Source organism: Engraulis encrasicolus, chromosome 2 (genome assembly GCF_034702125.1).
Source record: "Engraulis encrasicolus isolate BLACKSEA-1 chromosome 2, IST_EnEncr_1.0, whole genome shotgun sequence".
NCBI lineage: Eukaryota > Metazoa > Chordata > Actinopteri > Clupeiformes > Engraulidae > Engraulis > Engraulis encrasicolus.
This window is the reverse complement of record NC_085858.1, coordinates 4,073,119-4,097,249: the sequence shown is the minus strand read 5'-3', so window position 1 is coordinate 4,097,249 and position 24,131 is coordinate 4,073,119. Positions and strand designations below refer to the sequence as shown.

The 24,131-nt window shown below is 45.0% G+C and overlaps 1 protein-coding gene across 1 annotated transcript in view; it reads left to right on the top strand.

The window, feature by feature from the left end:
• The window catches only part of kcnt2b (potassium sodium-activated channel subfamily T member 2b), a 124,625-nt gene extending 114,477 nt beyond the window's left edge, over positions 1-10,148 (top strand). The window contains exons 28-32 of the mRNA XM_063220083.1: positions 47-175; positions 2,771-2,965; positions 4,055-4,211; positions 7,841-7,925; positions 9,869-10,148. Of these exons, the coding sequence (XP_063076153.1) occupies positions 47-175; positions 2,771-2,965; positions 4,055-4,211; positions 7,841-7,925; positions 9,869-10,025 (723 nt within the window). The 3' untranslated portion in view covers positions 10,026-10,148. The remainder of the gene's footprint in view (positions 1-46; positions 176-2,770; positions 2,966-4,054; positions 4,212-7,840; positions 7,926-9,868) is intronic.
• Positions 10,149-24,131: the final 13,983 nt, after the last annotated feature.

Here is a 24,131-nt window from a genome sequence, read left to right as displayed (position 1 = left end):
CAGTGCACCTTTAAAGGGCTGTTATGTTGTTGTGTTTGTGTATCAGATGAAGATCACGGAGGAGGACCTGTGGATCCGTACGTATGGCCGGCTCTACCAGAAACTCTGCTCCTCCGCAGGGGACATCCCCATCGGCATATACCGCACAGAGAACCAGAAGCTGCCCTTTTCAGAGGTAGGAGGGCCTCAGATATACAGTACTGTTCAATACAGCGGCCCGTCTCAGAGGTAGGAGGACCTCAGATATACAGTACTGTTCAATACTGGGCTACGCTGGGTAGGGGTCCTCAGGCATACTGTATACTGTTCACTCTTATAATCACTTTGTACCGCACAGAGGCCTAGAAGCTGCATGTCTCAGAGGTAGGGGTCCTCAGATACACAATACTGTTCAATACCCAGAACCTATACGGTAGGAAGGGACCTCAGGCATATACAGTCCTACAGGTCAATACCCAGAAGCTGCCTGACGCAGAGGTAGGAAGGGGGCTGAGATATACTGTTGACATACATAAATACTTTGCAGATTCAAATCCCACCCTTTCCTCTCCTTACACACCTACAGCCATGGCTGAGGTGCCCTTGAGCAAGGCACTTTAACCCACATTGCTCCAGGGACTGTAACCAATAGCCTGTATCTAAATAACCGCAAATCGCTTTGGATGAAAGTCAGTTTAGTGTAATTGTAATGTAACATAATCCTCCCTCAGAGGTAGGAATCTGCATACTGTTCACTCTCATAAACCTGACGTAGCATTTTAAGTGCACACACATCCTAAACAGGTGCTGTGCTGGATTAAAAGTAAACATAAAAGAAATAAGTACACTGTTACTGCTCCTGGTTTATTATACACGTTTCGACCCTTACATGGTCTTTGTCAGAATGCAGAACTTTCTTCGTTTTTCACTCTCACAATCCTACCATCTTCCACCTCAGAAGCTAGTAAGGGAGCCTCAGACATGCTGTTCTGTTCACTTGCTGTAAATGTAGAATCTTGAGGCTTGTTCCTTTTTGGAACTACCAAGACATCCAATCAAATATTAGCTATGGTTTAAGTTAATTATAGCAGATAGCATTACATATTTTATTACATTGTGCTTTACGTAAGCGTTGATTTGTTTGAATTAGACTTTTTGAGCATTTAACATGACCATCAGGAAGCAAGCACTCAACTATGTAGGCCATGTTTATTTGTAGAGTTCAGCGGGGCATCAGTATGCATCAATTCTGTCATGTAGGTCATGTTTGTTTATTTGTTTGTTTGTTTGTTTCTCCTGGCACTAATCAGCACAGGAGGGCATCCCAAATTCAGAAAGTGATCGTCCTCATGCATATTTGCTCCTGCCAAGTTATTGAACCGGGAGACCTGGGTACTGAACCTGATTAGCAGAACTCTTCATGTAGATGAACTAATTAGTGAAATCACCCATCTGTACAGTATAACACAGGCAGAAGGAACGTGTGGCAGGACTTTTAATTCTTGAAGGAGGTAGGTCTGCACACTGCCAATAAGCTCCAAAAAGTTATTATTCATTATTCATTAAATTATAAAGTTTATTCATTATTTTTTGGAGCTTATTGGCATTGTATAGCACCTGCAAGAAGTGTTTTTGGATGTGTGCCTACTGTGCACCCTACCCAACATACATTACTTTTTCACTCCAGAAAGTAGTCTATCTCTCTGCTAATCAAGTGGGTTAGAGTGTAAAACCTTACATCTTCAGTTTGTCAATAGCAGAGCCATCAAAAGTATAAGTACAGTAAATTCATAGTGTAATTACAACACTAGCACAAGCGCTTACTCCATTGCACCTAATGAGGTAGATAGATTGTGTTGCTACTGGGAGACACATAAACTCCAACACTTAAGAAAAGTGTAAATGAGTTAACCTGGCTATGTACTGCCCCCTTGCTGTCGCAGGTGTCGATAAGATTTAACTCTTGTAAATTTGAGTCCTTTACATGTTGAATTAACACCGCTCTATGTTACTGTGCGTGCTCCCAATCATATGAGACTCCATACGTGTGGAATTAACGCTTGAGTTAACACAGCTACTATACATGGGCACACCCAATCACAGGTGTCCGTATCAGTGTCAAATAAATTAGCATGGCTAGATGTTACTGTCACAACCCGCAGTCACAGGTGTCTTTCTCCATTAAGGACGAGAAGGGCACTCGTGAGCCTTAAGAGCCCCTGCTATGCCATTCGCTAACTTCATTACTTCATTACTTCATTACTTAATTTACTTTGGGGGGGCTTTTACTAGCCTCACACGCCATCCTACGTACTTCCGCCAAAGGATTGGCTCCATGAATACGAAATGAAATGGTAGTATTATGGGATGGTCAGGACCATAGGCTTTTGCACCTTTATGAGGACGGCACAGTGACGAGAGGGGCAGAAAATGAACGGGAGAGAGAGAAAGGGGGGATCTGGAAATAACCTCGGCGGGCCGGAATGGAACCCGGAAGTCCTAATCACAGTGCAGTGCAGAGTGTCCTTCTGTTTGAGACACGTCTGAGCCTACTCTATTATTTTTACACCAATGCAGAGAGAAGGACCACACTCTCCGAAGAAAAGTGTCAAATTTGAGCATTGAATGGCTGGCTGGATTCATTCTCAATCGCAGGTGTCCATAAGAGTGTCATATTCAAATCTTTAACATCTTTCCAGTCTCAGGTGTACAGGCTCCTCTACCACCTGCGCCACCACCACCACCCCTATGAGATAAGCGTGTCATATTGGACTCTTTGACGTGTTTCCAGTCGCAGGTGTCCATCACCGTGGAGGACTATGAGGACACGCGTGAGCCTCGTGAGCCCTTGCTCTGCCGCTCGGGCCCTCATCGCAACTCCACCTCCTCCGAGCCTCCCTCCTCCACCACCTCCTCCTCGCACTCCTCCGAGCACCCGCTGCTGCGCCGCAAGAGCATGCAGTGGGCACGCCGTCTGAGTCGGAAGGTATACTTGTCTCACTCATGTCTTAGAATAGGTTTTTTTTTATTGTAAATGGTAAATGGTAAATGGTTATATAGCGCCTCTCCACTCCTTCATGCTGTCAAAGCGCTTTACATTGTATGCCTCACATTCACCCATTCACACACCCGTGGCAGTGGCTACCAGGCAGTGTACCACCCTGCCACCAGGAGCCACTTACATTATACATGTATTTACCTATAATGTTAAATGCTCAATGTTAAATGTTCAGTTGTTATTTAATACTTCATCACTTTATTATTTCTCACTACTTGTTTACTGTTATTGGTCATCTCTTGCACTTTAATATCCGTCTGTTACCGTCAGTCCTGTGTATGTCTATGTCCTGTCATGGTATAGAGAGAGAAACGCGATTTCAATTTCCTTGTATGCCCTGTGCATATGAAGAAACACATGTAATGCTTTGTTTTACGGTAAAGTAATTCCTATGTACTTTCTGGGTAGCAACAGGATAACAGAGAGAAGTTATATGCTATCTAACTGGTAAAAAGGGGCAATTACAAAGTAAATATTATGTAATACACATATCTCAAGAATTACTATGATACTACTGTGTATCTGGGTAACAACAGGGTAACAGAGAGAAGTTACCTGTTGGATACCATCTAACCTATCTTACCCTCTGTTACCCTGTTGGTATACAGTAATTACTTTTTCTTGGCAATTACATGGTATGTACTTTGTAATTACCCCTTTTACCCCTTTCATGTATCTCTCTGTTACCCTGTTGTTACCCAGAGAGCACACAGTAATTATGTACGGCAGTGTTTCCCAACCAGGGCTACGTGTACCACTAGGGGTACGCGAGCACATTGCAGGGGGTACTTTTTTTAATAATTTTTATTATTATAACAAATGTATGGAGCAGTCACATCAGGACAGACAAAGCAATATAGAACATGAATTAGGGGGTACTCATGGCACAACTAAGAGGCTTAGGGGGTATGCGAGAGGTTGGGAAACACTGATGTACGGTAACTGTACTGTTAAAGAAAACATTACCAAAACTGACAAAGACACCTTCCCTTGCCTTGTCTTGCCTTGCCTTGTAAGGGTGGCCGGGGCTCGGCGGGCTCCAAGGGTCCGGGCAGCACGGCCGAGCGCATCAGCCAGCAGCGGCTCACCCTCTTCAGGCGCTCGGAGAGGCAGGAGCTCAACGCCCTGGTCCGCACCCGGATGAAGCACCTCGGCCTCTCGCCCTCCGGATTCAGTACGTTTCACTGTGTGTGTGTGTGTGTGTGTGTGTGTGTGTGTGTGTGTGTGTGTGTGTGTGTGTGTGTGTGTGTGTGTGTGTGTGTGTGTGTGTGTGTGTGTGTGTGTGTGTGTGTGTGTGTGTGTGTGTGTGTGTATTTTTGTGTGTGTGTGTGTGTGTGTGTGTGTGTTTCTATGGTTAAACTTGCGTGTGTTTGTGTGTTCGTGTGTTTGTACGTCTTTGTCTGTCGGGGTGTGTGAAGAGTATTCCTGTGCTGTGCTCCTTTGCGATGTACATCAATAGTCCTGTGTCTACACTTTACAGCATCTATGTGGATGTGGATGTCCCTTTTTTTATTTGTTTCTCCTTTACATTTGTGTGTGTGTGTGTGGGCATGTGTGTGTGTATGTGTGCCCGTGTGTGTGTGCGTGTGTTTGTGTGTGTGTGTGTGTGATACGTATTTTATGTGTGAATTTTTGTTTTTGTTTTTCTGCTCCATCTCACCACTCCTAACCACACCATGGCTGTTTGTCAAACACCATGGTTTGTGTGTGTGTGTGTGTGTGTGTGTGTGTGTGTGTGTGTGTGTGTGTGTGTGTGTGTGTGTGTGTGTGTGTGTGTGTGTGTGTGTGTGTGTGGGTGTGGTGTGTGTGTGGGTGTGTGTGTGTGTGTGTGTGTGTGTGTGTGTGTGTGTGTGTGTGTTTGTCTGTCTGTCTGTCTGTCTGCCTGTGTGTGTGTGTGTGTGTGTGTATGCAGGGTGCGATTTGCCGGGGGGGATGGTTTCTGGTTTTTATCTTTGCTGGAAAAATATCCTCGCAAATAGGCTTATCAAAATAAATTTACAAAAATGTTGACATGACAGGCAACTTGTGACCCTTTTCTGCAGTCTACATTGCACTCACTTTCAAAATTGTCCGACGTGGTGGAAGATTTGATGTTTACGAGGTACCGGACTCAAAAGCAAATATGCAACAAAGTTGTGTTATGTAGGCTATGGGAATTAGTAACATATCGCTAATGCAAACGACCAGCAGTTAGTCCTTTTTTGATGGACCATCAAATAGGAAACAACCTACCCAACTACTTGGCTAATGCCTACAAACAGGCGCGCAAAAGGGGCGCATTGCATTGCATTGCGCAGCGTCAGTGGGGGAGCTAACAAAGGAAATGTTTAAGACATTTGGTTTGAAATAGGCTACTTTGCTTCCAACTCCCGACTGTTCTTGAGTGGCTATGCAAAAAGACGCGCCGACAGTAGGCAGATGTTGCGAGAGTTGTCCTGATCACTTTCCTCGGGGTTTGTTAGACCGCAGAGGAGGTGCGCGTTGTGCTCTCTCGCTAATTGATGAGGTGCCTATTGGATGCAGAATGCAAATGGCAAAAAGCAGGTGCTCTAGGAAGGGAGGTGCTTTAAAATGGAGCAGAAAAGTTACTGAAATTGTTTAAGTATTTCTGTCTGCACATTAGGCTATGAAACCGTTGTGCCTTAATCGTAAATCTAGGCTACTGTCAAGGCAGACGGAATGGGTGGAGTAGCGCCTGAACATGCAATGAATTTGTATGACCCGACTAAAAGTTTGTAGAAAGTTGCAACGCATGAGGACGACACGTTGAAAGCCCCCTCTGCCTACACTCGGTGGCTATTTCTAGGGTTAGTGCGCTTAGGATTGTGAGTGACTGAAGTGTCTTTGGCACACGAAATGTAGGCTACAGAATTCCCCCTTCGCGATTTCAGTGTAACATTTTTTTGCGCAAGAGATGTCCAACTGCATTAGGCGCAAAAAAAACCTCTCAATGAAGACGCATTGTCTTAGTGTCCGTGTCCGTGTTGGGGGAAAAAATACACTGCCACGTTGTTTTTGACTGAATTAAGTGTTATTCATTTGATATCATCCAATATTGAGCTGTTAGTCGCGTTAACTTCATTTTGTGACGTCACGTTTCATGAAAAAAAACCCATCCCCCCCTCTGGTTTTTTGACAAGTCGCACCCTGTGTGTGTGGGTGTGTGTGCCTGCCTGCCTGCCTGTCTGCCTGCCTGTGTGTGTGTGTGTGTGTGTGTGTGTGTGTGTGTGTGTGTGTGTGTGTGTGTGTGTGTGTGTGTGTGTGTGTGTGTGTGTGTGTGTGTGTGTGTGTGTGTGTGTGTGTGTGTGTGTGTGTGTGTGTGTGTCCTGTCCCTGCTCTCAGAGTGCTGGTTCAGGTTGTTCTATTTTGTTCCAGCACTCTCGCAGTAGACAACATTCAGACATGTTCAGCAGCAACCACTAGCTCCCACTCTCTCTTTAAATGTCATCTATTGTGAATGAGGCTCACTACTTCCTGCCATCTAGGTGGGATTCTGGCTGCCTGTTGTGACGTTTCTCCAGTGTTTCCATGTGCAATATGCTCATTTCCCTGGAGTTGTGTGTTGACATGTGCAACACACTCTTGTTGCTCTCTGGTGTTGTGTGTTAACATGTGCACCATGCTCTTTATTTCCTTGGTGTTGTGTGTTAGTAACATGTGCAACACGCTCTTCGTTTCCCTGGAGTTGTGTGTTGAGATGTGCAATGTGCTCTTTCTTTTCCTGGTGTTGCGTGTTAAAGGAGAAAACTGTTTTTCTACATTGAGCGAGTAATGTGAAATCAAGGGTCCAATGTCATCTTTTTTCTCATTTAACATATGCAATATGCTCTTTGTGTCCCTGGTGTTGTCCCTTACAAAAATTGACCGTGGTTTTATGGTAGTAACCATGGTTTTACCATGGTTTTACCATGGTACGTATGTCATGGTTACTCTAAGTACTCTGAACCAACCATTGTATTACTTTGGCTTATCCGTAATTTTTTTGGGGGGTTAACATAGTTTTACTATGAAAACTAGCCAGGGATCATGGTTATTCATGGTTTTCTGAGCATGTTTTCACAAACCGTATTAAAAAAAACATGAAGACCATGAATAATCATTATCCCATTATGGTTAGGGAGTTGGACTGAAGATCTCAGAGTTGCAGGCTCGTATCCCACCTTTACCTCTCCCTACACCTCCATCCATGGCTCAAGTGTAAGGCACCTAACCCCACATTGCTTCAAGAATTTTCACCAATATGCGGGTTGGATAAAAAGAGTGTCAGCTACAGATGTTGTCACTTCAATCTGCTCACGTCATTACCTTACCGCGGAAGCGTACCGTGGTCATTACACCCTGTGGCCATTCGGAATGCGGGGGCAGTATAGCACTGCTTTTGCAGAGCAGCCTGTAAGTGTAATTTAATGAATAACAATAAACCGTGGTAAAACCATGGTTAGTTTTCAGAGTAAAACCATGGTTAATTTTAGTAAGGGTATACTGTTGATAAACCATAATCAAACCATGATTGAACCATAGATTGAACCATAAAAATAAAAAACCGTGCCAAACCATGTTCAAAAGACCATGAAAACCATGATTTACCATGGTCGATTTTCGTAAGGGGTGTGTTGACATGTGCACCTCGTTCTTTGTTTCCCTGGTGTTGTGTGTTAAAGGTGAAAACCGTTTTCTTTTACATTGGGCGAGTAATGTGAAATCAAGGGCCCAATGTACAAACTATGTTTTTACATTTTTGTTAAGGGTTTCTCCTTTAACACATGCACCGCGCTTTTTGTTCTCTATGTCACTTCCTGTCAGACGGCACGACAGACCAGGGCAACAGGCTCTCCTACATCCTCATCAACCCATCGCCCGACACCCGACTGGAGCTGCATGACGTTGTGTGAGTAAACCTACAATTATTCTTCAATACCGATGCAGACACATGCTAACATGCACACACACACACATGCACACACATACACCCACACACACACACAAATGCGCGGAAACACACATTCACATACGCACGCGCACACACACACACACACACACACACACACACACACACACACACACACACACACACACACACACACACACACACACACACACACACACACACACACACACAGTTTTCCTCAGAGAGGAGGTGTTTTCCTCAGAGAGGGGGTGACATTTGACTGTCAATGTGATGTATGAACGCACACATGCAAATACACACTTACTGTTTATACACACGTAGACACACACACACACACACACACACACACACACACACACACACACACACACACACACACACACACACACACACACACACACACACACACACACACACACACACACACACACACACACACACACATTTCACAGCAGCATTTAAGTGAAACACTCAGTCCATTCCTGTTTCCTTCTGTTTGAATGTCACACACACACACGCACACGCACACGCACACACACACACACACACACACACACACACACACACACACTCCTGCTTACTGGTAAGTGTAATGCAGTACTGCCAGGGCCTGCCGTGGATGTCTCTATTTGCCCATCTACCAATGGAGAGGGTGTGTATTTTTTGATGTCGCCACTTTTACTGTAATTACCCTGGTTGTCAACTTGTCAGATAATCATGTTAATTACTAAGTGGATTAGACAGCGCGCAATTAAGGGTCTAATCAGAGCAAGTTGACACTCATTTTTAGCTTTTCATTAACCCTTTGAGAGAGGAGGACGTGTCCTGTTACAACATGCCCTGTTAATTCATGAAACAGAAAATGGAATGAAACAGGAAGAAGAAGAAAGGGAAAGGATTAGAGGGTTGAGTGACGGCGTACAGCCCCAACAAACAGAAAAAGTGAGGACATGATTTGTGGGTTTAAAGACACAATTGTGCCACTCTACTGTAACATTACACAGAGCACTCAGACGTACAGTACAGATTTAGTCATTTCCATTTTGGTTAAAAGCTCATTTACAGCTTGCAGGGACCATGTCTTTAGGAGGTAATTACTGTAACCGGGCGAACAAACTGGCGCCGCCAAGAATAAGCAACAGAGAATCGCTGGACTGTGTAGCAAGAGCGATATAAGCGGTAGAAGCGTCAGAGGATGCCCATTAAAAGCAGAATGCAAGCATTCCGACATTCCAATTGGTTGTGCCGGCTGTTGCCGAACCGCATCATATTTTCATAATATTCACTGAAGTCCAACTACACACTGACGCTCAAGTCACTCAAATTGCCTCTAGTCGCCCAAATTGCTGTTGTCTCTTCATTCGCCAGCGACTCAATACAAAGTCAATCACTTCCGTCACTGGTGTCACTCAATTCACGTCTGGTCTATTCATGCCATAATGCCCCACAAACGAAGAAGAAAGGTAAAATAATTTGTACCTACTTGAATGCCTGCTAATGAAAAGTGGGGTAAAGAAGGCATGGGAAAGGATTTGATGGTTGAATTACATCCTATGGCTTTTTTTGCTTTAATTAATGCCCCTCGAACAAAAAGTGGGATAGCTAGGAAAGGGGGGGGGGGGGGGATGGATGGGTTGAATGACAGCTTATTATAGAAAGGGAAAAAATAATGAATTATGTAATTAATGTAAATGTAAATAAATGAAACAGTACATAGAAATGACTCATTCCCCATTTATGTTCACATTTATGTGTGATATTTTTGTTCAAATTCATTCTTTTTCATTTTATTTTATTTATATGACAAACATTGTTACACGATTTTACATGCATCTTAATTTCCTTCATGTCGTCATGTTTGGTCCTCCATTTTAGCTTATGGCTTGTTTGTGTCCTGTATGTAAGCTGTGTCCTCTCTCCAGGTACCTGATCCGGCCCGACCCGCTCTCTGCCGTGCCCAACCAGGGTGGCGGGCGAAAGCCAGGCACGGGCATGGGCACGGGCATGGGCATGGGCATGGGCCATGGGCGGTCCGAGGGCCACCGCTTCGAGTCGCAGGACAGCAGCACACACCTGTGATCAGAGAGAGACGATGAGATGCCGCCGCCAGCCACCAGCACAACCAAGACAAGAAGCAGCCCAGGCCATTGGAGAGAGGAGACGGACTGAGGGAGGAAGAGAGCGAGCGAATGGAAAAGGGGGAGACCAGAAAGATGACACGACACAAGACTAAGGGAATCCCTTACAACCAAGACAACAAGCAACACAGAGAGAGTGAGGGGGAAGGGGCTGAGACTGAGGGAGGAAGAGAGAGAACGAATGGAAAAGTGAGAGAGCAGAAAGATGACACGACACAAGACTAAGGGAGTCCCTTGCAACCAATAAAACAAGCAGCCCAGGCATTGGAGAGAGCAACGCAGTCTCACATCCCTCGTCATTTTTAATGCCATTTGACCAGGTGGCAATCTTTGATGCTGAGGGCATACCTGTCATGTCTCGTGTTGACACAGTTATCTAGACCGAGACCTTTCCCTAAACCTAACCATCAGTGATGTCATGTTGCCACGAGCAGTCGCTTTTGAGTTAAGCATCAAATATTGCCACCTCGTCAAAGAGTGTCTGGGGTAGATCATGTTGGAGAGAAAGAGTGACAGAGTGAGACTGATGGAGGAACAGAGAGAGAGAGAGCACAACTAAAAAAAGGGGGAGATTGTGAGAGAGCACGAATGAGACTTAGAGAATCCCTTAACGAAACAGATACCACTCCCACAGAAAGCCCTTCCCTTCCTGCTCTGTTGTCATCCTGCCAACCAAAATGCATGGACCTTTTTTTGGAAGCTTTTTGTTTCTCCCCCTCATGAAACTCTCTCTACCAAAATCCATGACCATATATCCCAGCACCAAGGATCCTGAAGACACATAAGTGCATTTAAAAAAAAGAAGAGAGAAAATAACTAATGTTTGTATCAGTGTTTTTTTTGTTCTTTGTGCATGTATACGTAAGTGTACACCAAGAGCCAGCACTGCCTGTTTGACCTAGACTGCCAAAGGAACACTGCTGCCGCCATGACGTGTATCAATCAAGCGCCATCAGTGATGGGCAAGCAGGACTCAGAAGCTAAAAGCCAGTGCCACACACTCCAAATGGCCTGATTTTGCCTGTCCAAATACAGTACCCCTAACTTGACATTATACTTAGCTAACACTTTCATCCAAAGCAACTTACACTTTTTGTAAGTGCATAGTATTGGTCACAATTGGGGGGCTTCCTCTTCTATACTTACCTACAAAGGCGAAGTGCAGTACCTACACTAACATAGCATCTGAGAAAAATGCCTTGAAAGCCTTGGTACCAGGATTGATACAGCAATTTCTATAAAACAGGAAACAATTGGCCCATAAGGCTTTGTCACAAGATAAAGGATGTGTAATGACGTCCATTTTCAGTTTATAATCAATTTTGACAAAATATGTAGGCCTAGTTACTGCACTTGACCTTTGTGGGGCCATATAGTCAGCCTGATCTCACAGAATTCCGTAAAATGGACACAGACCCTTGGGACCCAAAATCTCTGGCAGTTTCATGAGTGTGTGCGTGCATATATGCGTGTGCGTGCGTGCGTGTGTGTGTGTGTGTGTGTGTGTGTGTGTGTGTGTGTGTGTGTGTGTGTGTGTGTGTGTGTGTGTGTGTGTGTGTGTGTGTGTGTGTGTGTGTGTGTGTGTGTGTGTGTGTGTGTGTGATAGGCCTGTACATCTCTCCTGAAATGTCTAATGTGGGGAAAGTGTGTGAAGAAGCTGGCTCTTCAGCACAGTAGAGGGACGTTCAGAATGGGAGGGAAACGGCAGCCAGCCATCTTAGTTACTGCTGTCAGGAGAGATTCTCAGATGATGTTTGGGTAACACTTTTTACAGTAATAAGGGATGCAAAAGGCATTATAAAGATTTAGTAAATAATTAACTAATGACAAATGTTTTTATTAGTAACCACTATTATTGACGCTTATAAACCATCTACAAATAATATCAAGATTTTACAAATATTTTAATTCATTTACAAACAGTTTACAAATAATATCAAGATTTTACAAGTATTTTAATTCATTAACAGTTTGTAAATGTTTGCTTTGTTCATAATTAGTTAATTATTTACAAAGTCTATATAATGCTTTTTATGCATCCCTTATCATAAAGTGTTACCAATGTTTTATTCAGCATTTTGTGTTCCTATGGCCCCCTCTCTACAATCAGGTTTTGATGTTAATGTGTTTAAGTTAGGACTGACATGAAAAAGACTATTTCTACAAAACAAAACAAAACAAAAACAGGCTATTTCAACTGCATTAACTGCAGGTATCACTGAATGTCTATTTTTTCTTTTGATTGTTCATTTATTTACATGTTTATTTACATGTTGTTTACAGGAACATGAATGTTTCCACCTACCAAGGCATAAGGTTGTCTTCTGTTACATACCTTGGTCATCATTACCTGTCCCACTGACTCTTGGTTGACGTATTTGTTTTTTCTTTGTTTTTTAAAGTTCATGTTGTTATGCGTTCTGCATGTGCTAGCTCCATGCACGTGGCGTGCTACACAGAGCAGGGACCTGCAGACAGAGATCCACATAGACATACAACACTACTGGGAAGCACTTACTCACTTACTTAGGCCAATCGCACCCAATGGACCATCAACGACTCTTCTCCATCAACACGGTTTTGGGCAGTCCTTTCTGCCTTTCAGTTTCAATTTACACTTCTAAAATTTGCAATGACATTATTCAACAGAACTTACCAAGGTAGGCTCCTTTGATTATGTCTCATCAACTTCTTCTTTCCTGTTTTCATGGCAGATTAGTCACCATCCAGTGTATTGCTGCCACCTACAGGATGATTTATTCATTGCCGTAGTCACCAACTGAAGTTTATTCATTCATTAGTTTATTTGAAAGCAGTTTTATGTATAGGGAAGAGAAAAAAACAGGAAATACAGAGAGAGGACAAATAAAATGATCAAAAACAAGAGTGAATATTCTAGATTTATAAGAGAAGATATCTGAGAGAGTCGTTGTCTCGAGTCTGGTCTATGTATCAACAGTAGGGGCATCACTGAGTGCATTATGGACTGACCTGTCCCAGTAGTGTTGTACTGTATATGTGTGAGGAGTAGTGCTGTGGTGGCCCTGTCCTGCCCTGCTCTGAGGAAGTGGCCGAAGGATAGCCAGCCAAATTACTGTGCACCTCTTTATTGCACTACTGCAAACTCTCATTTTGTGCCATTGAAACCATTGACAAAATATTTACATAATAAAGTTGGCGAAGAGAAAGAAAAACACCTCAGTCTTGCGCTCTGTCTGTTTAACTGTGTTTTCCTAAAGATGTCAAATGTACCGGTATCCTACAGCCTTGGATGAAAAAGCGGGCTGGGCATTTTCAGTCAAGCCCGGTCCACCAGGCATTGACAAAGACAATGACGCCTGTGACAAAAATGTTAGTAATACGAGATATTTTTTACCACAACAGCCAAAATTAATATTCAAATTTGATTCAGAGAGGTCAGCTGTAGTGAAATGAGAAATTGAAAACACTGCATTGAGGGGAGGAACCGGCCAAAATCATCATCAGTCCAGCAGGCAAATGCTCTGTATGCCTTATGGCCAATCCAGCAATGCCTACAGCAGCAAGTAAGTACCGGTCTGCCTGCGATCGGTTGCCATGATACACCAGTGCCATCTGCAGAAGGTCTTTCCTCCGAGACCAATCACGGCAGCCATTACTGGAAGTGATGAAATTCCAGATGTCCTGAAATGACTGTAAATGTCCCTCCACAGAATCATCTGCAAAGATTGTTTTTCTGTCTCTCTATCTCTCGCGTCCTTTCTCTACACCCTACTTGCCATACTTCTGTCGCCCTCTCTCTGTCACTGTGTCTGTCTCTCTTTCTCTCTCTCTTGTTTCCCTCCTCACTGTACTTCTCTCTGTCTCTCTCGTTGTGTCTGTCTCTTTTTTATACCTCCTTTGCTGTTTGTTTGTGTCTGTCATTTTGTCATTTTCTCTCGTTCTCTTCACATCTCTCTCTCTCTCTCTCTCTCTCTCTCTCTCTCTCTCTCTCTCTCTCTCTCTCTCTCTCTCTCTCTCTCTCTCTCTTCTCTCTCTCTCTCACACACACACACACACACACACACACACACACACACACACACACACACACACACACACACACACACTCACACACACTCACACACACACACACTCACACACAAACAGTTAAAATCAGGCTACTTAGGATACATTAACCTCTACTAAATATACTAAATAAGCCATAGGCTCCGAGTGGGAGCAGCACAAATGTCTGAAATGAATCACAGGGTGCCCAATTGCCTCCCTCTCCTCTTTCCTCTCTGGCCCTCTCCTCTCCCCTCTCCCCTCTCCTCTCTCCTCTCCTCTCCTCTCTCCCCTCTCCTCTCCTCTCTCCCCTCTCCACTCTCCTCTCAACCCTCTCCTCTCTCCCCTCTCCTCTCCTCTCTCCCCTCTCCACTCTCCTCTCAACCCTCTCCTCTCTCCTCTCTTCCCTCTCCTCTCCTCTCTCCCCTCTCCTCTCCTCTCTCCCCTCTCCTCTCTCCTCTCCTCTCTCCCCCCTCCTCTCTCCTCTCTCCTCTCTCCTCTCCTCTCTCCCCTCTCCTCTCTCCTCTCCTCTCTCCCCTCTCCTCTCTCCTCTCCTCTCTCCCCCCTCCTCTCTCCTCTCCTCTCTCCCCTCTCCTCTCTCCCCTCTCCTCTCCTCTCCTCTCCTCTCTGCCCTCTCCTCTCTCCTCTCTCCCCTCTCCTTTCCTCTCTCCTCTCTCCCCTCTCCTCTCCCCTCCCCTCTCTCCCCTCTCCTCTCTCTCCTCTCTCCCCTCTCCTCTCTCCTCTCTCTCCTCTCTCCCCTCTCCTCTCCCCTCCCCTCTCTCCCCTCTCCTCTCTCCCCTCTCCTCTCTCCCCTCTCCTCTCTCCTCTCTCCTCTCTTCCCTCTCTCCCCTCTCCTCTCTCCCCTCTCCTCTCTCCTCTCCCCTCTCCTCTCTGCCCCCTCCTCTCTCCCCTCTCCTCTCCTCTCCTCTCTGCCCTCTCCTCTCTCCTCTCTCCTCTCTCCCCTCTCCTCTCTCCTCTCTCCTCTCTCCCCTCTCCCCTCTCCTCTCTCCCCTCTCCTCTCTCCCCTCTCCTCTCTCCTCTCTCCTCTCTCCTCTCTCCTCTCCTCTCTCCTCTCTCCCCTCTCCCCTCTCCCCTCTCCTCCCTGGCCCTCTGCTGACCTCTCTGCTGAGGAGAGGAGAGCTGAGTGGAGGGGATGGCTACAGTGTCGTGCCACATGACTCACAGAGAGACTAGCAGCAGGGGAAACTGACGGGTCGAGGGGACAAAGGGGTCAGTTATTCCGGTGACCAGTTAGACAGAGAGAGGGGAGGCACCGAATTGGGTCCTCATGACATTGTATATATATTGTGTGTGTGTGGGTTGGGTGCTTTGGCTGGGCCCAGGCGGGTGATTTTGTGCTGGGTCCAGCCAAAGCTATCAGTGGCCCTGTGCTGTGCCCTGTACCAGCCATGAGCCTCTCTCCCACTGCTGCTCCTGCTCCTTTCCCCAGTGAATGGTGCAGCTCTTTACATTACATTGCATTTAGCCGATGCTTTGATGCATAGCGACCTATGGAAGAGGACATATACACTACAGTACCAAAGCAATATACCAAATGTGGGAAACATGAAGTACAGCCATAACCAAGAAAAATAACAATGCAAAGTTCAGCAATATGCATGAATCCTAGCCATAATTAAGTACAGCAATATACAAGAATCTTAGCTACAACAGCAATATACAAGAATACTGTACATGAGGCAGCCGTGTCCTAATGGTTAGGAAGGTGGTCTCAACACCTTAGGGCAGAGCCTATATTATATCCTAGCCTATACTTTCTGTCACCAACATTGTAATGTCTTTGTCTTTAATTTGTTACGCAAGGCTCCCAGTACTGTCATAGCAATGTTGTTATGGTGTAGTTGAGTATTTTCAACAAATAATGAATAGACCCGCCATCTGCAGTAAGACGCTTGAATTCCACCCTTACCTCTTCCCACACCTCCATCCATGACTAAAGTGCCCTTGAGCAAGGCACCTAACCCAACATTGCTCCAGGGATTGTAACCAATACAATGTAAAATAATGTAAATCACTTTGGATGAAAGCGTCAGTTAAGTGTAATGTAATGTAATGTAATGTATGTAATGAATACTAGCAATACCAAGCACAGCTACTGGTCTGGTGTCCATAGACTGGCCTACACTGACTCTCATGGTGACTTAGACTTAAGGCTGAATCCCATTTCACCCCTTAGGCCTTCGCCTTTCCCCTTCCCCTCCGTTTTGCATGTTCATGTGTAGGGGTAGTGCTGTAACAAATCACGTTAAGACAGAGGGGAAGGGGGAAGGGTAAGGGCTTTCTACCCCTTCAAACTGATATTTTCCGAAGGTACATTTCAAACGGAGGAGCGAATGCATTTAAAAAGAGGTGGCACCCACAAAGCACACAAATACAAGTATTTTTCACCGTAATTTACGGCTGTACAGTTGTAATAATTGTTGCATTGAACTAGGCTTACCTGTAATATTACCCCAATGTATAATGGTCATTTTCTCCATGAAACGCACATGAAGAAGTTCGATATTAATGTCCACCAATGCATGGAAATCGTGAAGGAATTGCAAGGGTCTTGCAACACCATTGTCCTTTTTTAAATTGTTGAACGAGTAATTACAAGGTAGTAACATCGGTTTAACCATAGAGAAGCTGGTTTTTGCATTTGGTGATTGCTGAGGGGCTGTCTCAATTCGTAGGGGTTTCGTTTCAAGCCCTACCCCTTATTGCTCTGTTTGAAGGGACGAGGGGCAAAGGGAAGGCGTAGGGGTAGGGGTAGAAATGGGATTTGGCCTTAAACTTCTTTATTGTCCATTAAACTTCCATAAAATCGGAATTTCTCTTTGGTAGTGGCATGAAGACACACAAAGACAAACACACATCACACTCAACATAATGAATAAAATAGATATGGGTAAGAATTAGATAAAAAACAATACAAATAAAAGCCTCCCACACTATTCTGTCTACTTAACTCAAATATATATAAAAAAAAAAACATTTGGAAGTTATCATACTACTGTTAGCTGTCTTTGTCTGTCCTTCTGTTTGTGTAATGCATACCTGTTGTGCAGAGATGTATGTGTGCATACCTCTTCTGCAGAGGTGTGTGTGTGTGTGTGTGTGTGTGTGTGTGTGTGTGTGTGTGTGTGTGTGTGTGTGTGTGTGTGTGTGTGTGTGTGTGTGTGTGTGTGTGTGTGTGTGTGTGTGTGCTTCGTCATGCTGATCTCAACCACATGTATTACAGTCCCTGCCCTGCCCTGGCATGCATGCCACCGTTCACCTGCACAGTCATGCTGACTAATGTTCACTTCACGCACATGCATGCCACCGTTCACCTGCACAGTCATGCTGACTAATGTTCAAGGCACATGCATGCCACCGTTCACCTGCACAGTCATGCTGACTAATGTTCAGGCACATGCATGCCACCGTTCACCTGCACAGTCATGCTGACTTCTGTAATGTTCACGCATAACTGCTAGAACAGATCAATACAATGACACTGTACAAATCACTCCAGCAGCGCACTTTCCAGCAGCACCATCGGAAAACACAGACTGTGGGCTATTTAATTCATTAACGTGATTCTAATTTGCAGCATGAGAGTGAATGGGTGTCAGTGAGTGAGTGAGTGAGTGGCAAATTGAAGTCAAGAGTATGTGTAAATCTCACACTTAACAACCGGGGGTGGCCTAGTGGCTAAGGAAATGAACTAGAAATCAAAGGGTTGCAGGTTCAAATCCCACCATTCAGCTCCCTACCACACTCCATTACCCTTGAGCAAGGCACATACGCCCCATGCCTCCCTTGGCCTGTTGTATTGAGAAATGCACCTCAGCATTGTGTGGGTAACTCCTTACTTTATTAAAATGAGGAAGGGCTTCATTTCACGTTTTTCATCAGTTGCCATGTGTAGTCATCTCCGAGACAGACAGACAAACATGACAGACATTCTCGACAAGAAAACAGTCTCAAACACACACACACACACACACACACACACACTCCCACACACAGCCATCTTGTTTGCCGTCTGCAGTTCACTGTGGCATAATCAATGTCATTTGGAAGGATGGTTGATGTGACGTGAGGTACCGTGCCTATTCTCTATTCTATTCTAATGGTGCAGTCTGCCTGTCTGCTGTCCTCGGGGACGTCATTAATGTCACTGGAGTGGAGAGTGCTACTGCAGCCGCACAACAGTCACACACACACACATACACACACATAGTCACACAAACACACACACACAGCATGTCATCACATCGCAGCTCTGGGAGGAAATGCCCGGGGAGGAAATGATGGCTGTTTGCCTGGCTGGGTGTTACGACGTTCACAAAAGAACTGATTCTTTTGAACAGCTCCTTGATGTGAACGATAGCAAACAAGTCGCAGATGAGGAGCCGCTCCTTTTCAGATTTTTTCTTCGTTTTGAGCATGTGGCCACCACATTACTACGCCATTTTTTATTAAAAAAACAAACAAAACAAAAAAACAGTGCCTCATTCTCAGAGACTGGCAGTCTTTATGGAAGACAGCCACGTATTATTTGGGCGATATGAGCCAAAGGTGGCTTCCTAAAATATAATGCACCGAATAAATAATTTAAGAGTTGTAAAAATACACCCTTAAAAAAAAATGGTGAAAGGATCTTTGAAACACTTCGAGACACAGGGCTGGACTGGGACCAAAAAAACGACTCAGCATTTTCGTTTTATAAACCAGCCCCTCACAGCCTCACTGTTTTTCTACCATATTATGTTTGGCTCTGTCCCTTTTCTATGTTAAAAATGGACCAATGGGCCACCCCATCATTGGTGGGCCGGTCTTTAAGGGGACAACATGCATAAATGGTGTATTTTTACATCGATCCATGTCAGCCACGAAGTGTATTATCATCCAGGCTTTTTAAATTACGGTAAGTAAAAACTTCCGTGCTGTATGTAGCACGGACGGCCGCCATGTTTCTTCTTAGAAACTTTTCTGTGTTTACTAGGTTGCCCGGCCACCCATAACGGTCCTCGCGATTTGATTAGCCCTGTCATCGGATAACTTTCAGCCTCGCAAAACGACCAGGGTCTGCTAGACTGCCCCCGGGAGCAAATTCTATTTGCGGTCGCTAGGGGCGTCTAGATTTCTAGGCTACCTGATATGAGGACTGTCGGCCCACCGGGAAAATGCCCTGTATGCCAGATTACCTGTCCAGTCCTGGTGAGACGCATGGTGTTGCAAACTCTCCAGTATTTAATCACATCCCAGGAGGCCTCCTCAGGCACTTCATGGCACTCTGCTGGCAGTGTCTATTCTTCACACTTGACATGGTGCACTCACTAATTTAATAATGCTGTCAAGTTTTTTGTCGACATAAATGTCGTCTCCAAGAGTGTTTACAGCACTCACTGTACATGCTACACAATGATTCTTTGTGGGTGATATATTGCTGTGATTAAAACTGAATGGGAAAAAGATAAATATTTCTTAAGATTGGATAATATGCTGCTGGTGTAGTGGTGGGATATAATGCATTTTGTGCTGTTTTGATTTAATGCATCACGTGTTCCAAATGCCCCATTGCAAATACACTCATACACACAGGCACACACACACATACACACATACACACACACACACACACACACACAAACATTCACACATACTCTTTCTTGAGAGAATGCTGTGTCACTCTGATTCTTTATGTTTGTCTGTGATCAACAGCAGCCTAGCTCCGTAAATATGTTACCAGTCACCATGGTGATTTGATTGCGATGCTCCACCCACGGACGGAGACCGGGCGTGACAAATAAGTCTTTCACACGAGAGCTCCCAGCTCTGTCTGTGTGCCTCTGTGTGTGTCTGTGTCTGCGTGTGTGTGTTTGTGTGTGCGTGTGTGTGTGTGAGAGAGAGAGAGACGGTTAGAGAAAGAAAGAATGTGTATGTGTGCGTCACTGTGTGTGTATTCCAGCAGCGGGTGTCTCTCCTGCGGCGCTCGTCAATGCTTGGGGGGGGGTTGAGACTTCCTTCCCGGCTGCAGCTTTGTTTACTGTAGCCAGATATAGTGTACACACCATCTTTCATGTGCCGCCCCCACTCCCACCCAGGGCCACACACATGCATGTGAGCCTGCCTGAGTGTGTGAGTGTGTGCATGCCTGCATGTGTGTGAATCTGTGTGTTCGTGTTCGAATCAGTGCACGGGTGTTCACAATGCTAGTGTTTACATTTAAAACTATGTTTCCACGCCCAGTCGCCCACCCCAGTGACCTGCAGACATTCCCCTGTTTCAGCCTGTAGCAGCCCCACATTCCCTGTGCTACAGTACATTACATTACACTTAGCTGATGCCTTTATCCAGAGCGATAGTTATTTATTTACAGGGTATTGGTTACATTCCCTGGAGACAATGTGGGCTTAGGTGCCTTGCTCAAGGGCACTTCAGGCATGGATGGAGAGAGGCATGGCTGCCCTATATGTTAGAGTAATTTGTCTGCCCACAGTCAGTCAGTTGTCAGTTGTCCTCAGTCAGACAGGATGTCAAACTCAAATTGACCAAGGACAAAAATCAACATCTGAAGCAAAGTCACGGGCCTAACTCAATTTATTTTAAAAAACAGACTAAAATTAAGACTCGTATTTAAATTTCACGAGCAGATTCCCATCATAGTTCAAATGTGCCTGCACTACTGTAGTTGCATTTGAGTGTATGCTGTTTCACTGACCTGGGCCCTCTCATATTCCTTTGATCCATGACATTTCATGTTCAAGTCTTTCTGTAATACGCTAAACATTTATGGTGTATGTGGGCCAACTGTAGTATACGTTTGAAATTATCTTGCGGGCCAAATATAATGACTCAGCGGGCCAGATTTGGCCCCCGGGCCTGAGTTTGACATCTCTGCGGTATCTGGATTTATACAAGTTTACTCTGAGACGTTGACAACCCATTTTTTACTGTGTGCCGAACTGCCCACATCATCCTCACCCCATCTACTCCGTGACTCAGCACAAAACGTGTCCTGCCCGTCTGGGAATGAAAGTACTGCATACAAAGTTTGTAGAAGCAGCCACAGCCTTAACTAAACAATTCAAGCCATTGTAGCCAAGCGACAATCAAAGCAGTACTGGTTGTTATGATCCAACCTGTTGCAAAAGAGAAAACATGCAAAGAAAGAAAGAAAGAAAGAAAGAAAGGAGAGGTATAGGGCGAGAGAGAGAATGGCTGTGTGCGTGTGCGTGCGTTTCATATTCTTTTCTTGTCCCCCAGAACCTGCAGGAGTTGGCATAGAGGCACCCTGTGGTGATGAAGGTAGCTTAGCTTGGTAAAAAGCATTAGACATCTCCTGAAACAGGCTACCACCTTACCACCATCATCATGTCAAACTTAACTCTCCGACGACAACACAAATGAATGCTCCAAAACAAGAGTCCACTAGCATTGTGAAAACATTTAAAGAAAAAAGAAAGCATGCAAGCAAGAAAGAAAGAAAGAGAGAAAGCCAGAGCCAAAGATTATTAACCACTTATCATGAGTTGGAATGTGAAAAACGAGTCGTCCTCCCTCCTGTGGTGTCCCATAGAGCTTAATAATTGTAGGAAAGCAAATCACTTCATGATGTAATACTATTTACAAAATGAGAACAAAAGTTATCAGTTGTGGAATTCGTCAATATTATCCTCTCCCTCCTGTAATTACACAAGTAGTGATTTGTTCATCAGGTTTCTTTACTGTGTGCTATAAAGATATGACTTCTGGCCAAGAAGGGAAAGGCTCATGTAATACCTTATTGTGTGAACAACCGTGTAAGCACAGCTCCTGAATCCCCTCCCTGCACAGCAACACAGCAGTGACTCATGTAGGACAGTGGTTCTCAACCTTTTTTGAACAAATGCCCACCCTTGACCTCATCATAACCTAACCAACGCCCCCTTGACCTCATCATAACCCTGCCAACACCCCCTTGACCTCATCATAAGCCTGACAAGAAGGATCCAACTGAGTTGCTTATTGCCATTGAGAGGCTTTAGTCCATTTTATTTGTTGATGCCTGGCTGGCTTATGAGGAGGTCATGGGGGCATTCAGAGTCTTGTGATGAGGTTCAGGGGTTTGTTCGAAAAAGGTTGAGAACCACTGGCTTATGGGTAGGCTATATAGGTAGGCCATATAGAGGGTCCAACACAGTCTCACGTTAAGTGGAGGGTGCACACATCCAAGAGAGAGCAAGTGCTTGAGAAGAAAGTACTTGAGGAGAAAAGGAGAGAGGGATTTTCACACTGCTTGAAAGGAAGAAAGTCCTTTGTAAGCAGTGTGAAAATCCTTATCCCATTTCCCATTGACCCCATTGACCTTTAAACAGAACCGGCAGTCCCACACTACACCAGTCCTTTGGCAGCAGTGAGCAGGTGGCTAAGGTTTTATTGCATTTGCAGACCTGTATAACATAGCATAACATAACATGAATACTGCCCAAAAATTTGGTTTTCGGAGAGCTGTGCATTTTATCCGGTGCAGTAATTTTGTGCTGTTAATATGTTATTCAATGATGGAGACGAAACACAAACATTGCTTATCACAAAAAAACAATGTTGTGTTAAATTATAAAGTGTGGTGTGAAAAGGGGCATTAGTGAAGGAGTACTTTACTTGTGCTGCTGTAATGTCTTAAACAGTTCTGAGCTCGGTGTGTGTGTGTGTGTGTGTGTGTGTGTGTGTGTGTGTGTGTGTGTGTGTGTGTGTGTATGTATGTGTGTGTGTGTGTATGTGTGTGTGTGTGTGTGTTTGTGTGTGTGTGGTGTGTGTGTGTGTGAGACAGAGCGCACGCGTGCGTGCATGCATGTGTGTGTGTGCTATTACATGGTGTTGGGTTGAGTATTGCATGTGTTTATAAATGGAACAACAGCCGCCTCTCCACCCACCTGCTCGCCCTCCATGAAGTGTTGTGCTGCACTCTTACCTGTGGTGGCATCAGCTGAGGGCCCCTCTGTAATGGCCCGACACCAGACACAACTTGAGCGATTCCAACGACAGAAGTAATTGACTTTGTATTGAGTCGCAGGTGAGAGAAGAGACAAAAGCGATTTGGCCGATTAGAGGCGATTCACGCGACTCAATCGACAGCTTGTGGTTGGACTTCAGTGAATATTATGCAAATTAGTCATGATGTGGTTCGACAACAGCCGCCACAGCCAATGGGAATATCAGAATGCTTGCATTCTGCTTTTAACGGGCATACTTTGTCGCTTCTATTGCTCATATCGCTCTTGCTACACAGTCCAGCGATTCTCTGTCATAACTCTGTACCCCTGTTGCTCCCGCTCACCCACGCAGACAGACAGGCAGGCAGAGAGGCAGCCAGGCCGGCAGACAGAGAGGCAGGCAGCCAGGCCGGCAAGCAGAGAGGCAGGCAGGCAGGTATGGTAGGCAGGCAGGTAGATAGGCAGGCAGGCAAGCAGGAAGACAGGCAGGCAGGTAGGCAGGCAGGCAGGAAGACAGGCAGGCAGGTAGGCAGGCAGGCAGGAAGACAGTCAGCCAGGCCGGAAGGCAGAGAGACAGGCAGCTGGCCGGGAAGTGGTATCGTGCATCCCTATTATAGGTGCACATTTCCTCTGCCCAGCACAGTGCAATAAAGTTTACCTGCAAGACCTGCTGTGTATGCACTAAGACCACCTTTAATGTACCGTACCGTATATACCTTTAATGTCTGTACTGCAGTGAGTGCTTTCAATCTCGTTGTGAATGTGTATAGTGACAATACTGTAGTGCAATAGGCCTTTTATTCAAGTCTCACCACAGGTGTTGCAGAATTTTGACTGCTGTAGCAGTAAAAGAAAGTTTTAGCAGAGGGCATTGTGGTTTTGCAATCTTACCAACAACAACACAATAAAAATTCTCCAAAGCCCAGATAGCAAAATGTTTTTGGCAGAGTTTTGGGCCAAATTGTGTCTTGGCCTTTTGGCTGGCTTCGGTTTGAGTCCCCGGGCCAAAAGTGGCCCAAATTTGGCATGCCAAAACCAACCAAACCCAGCCA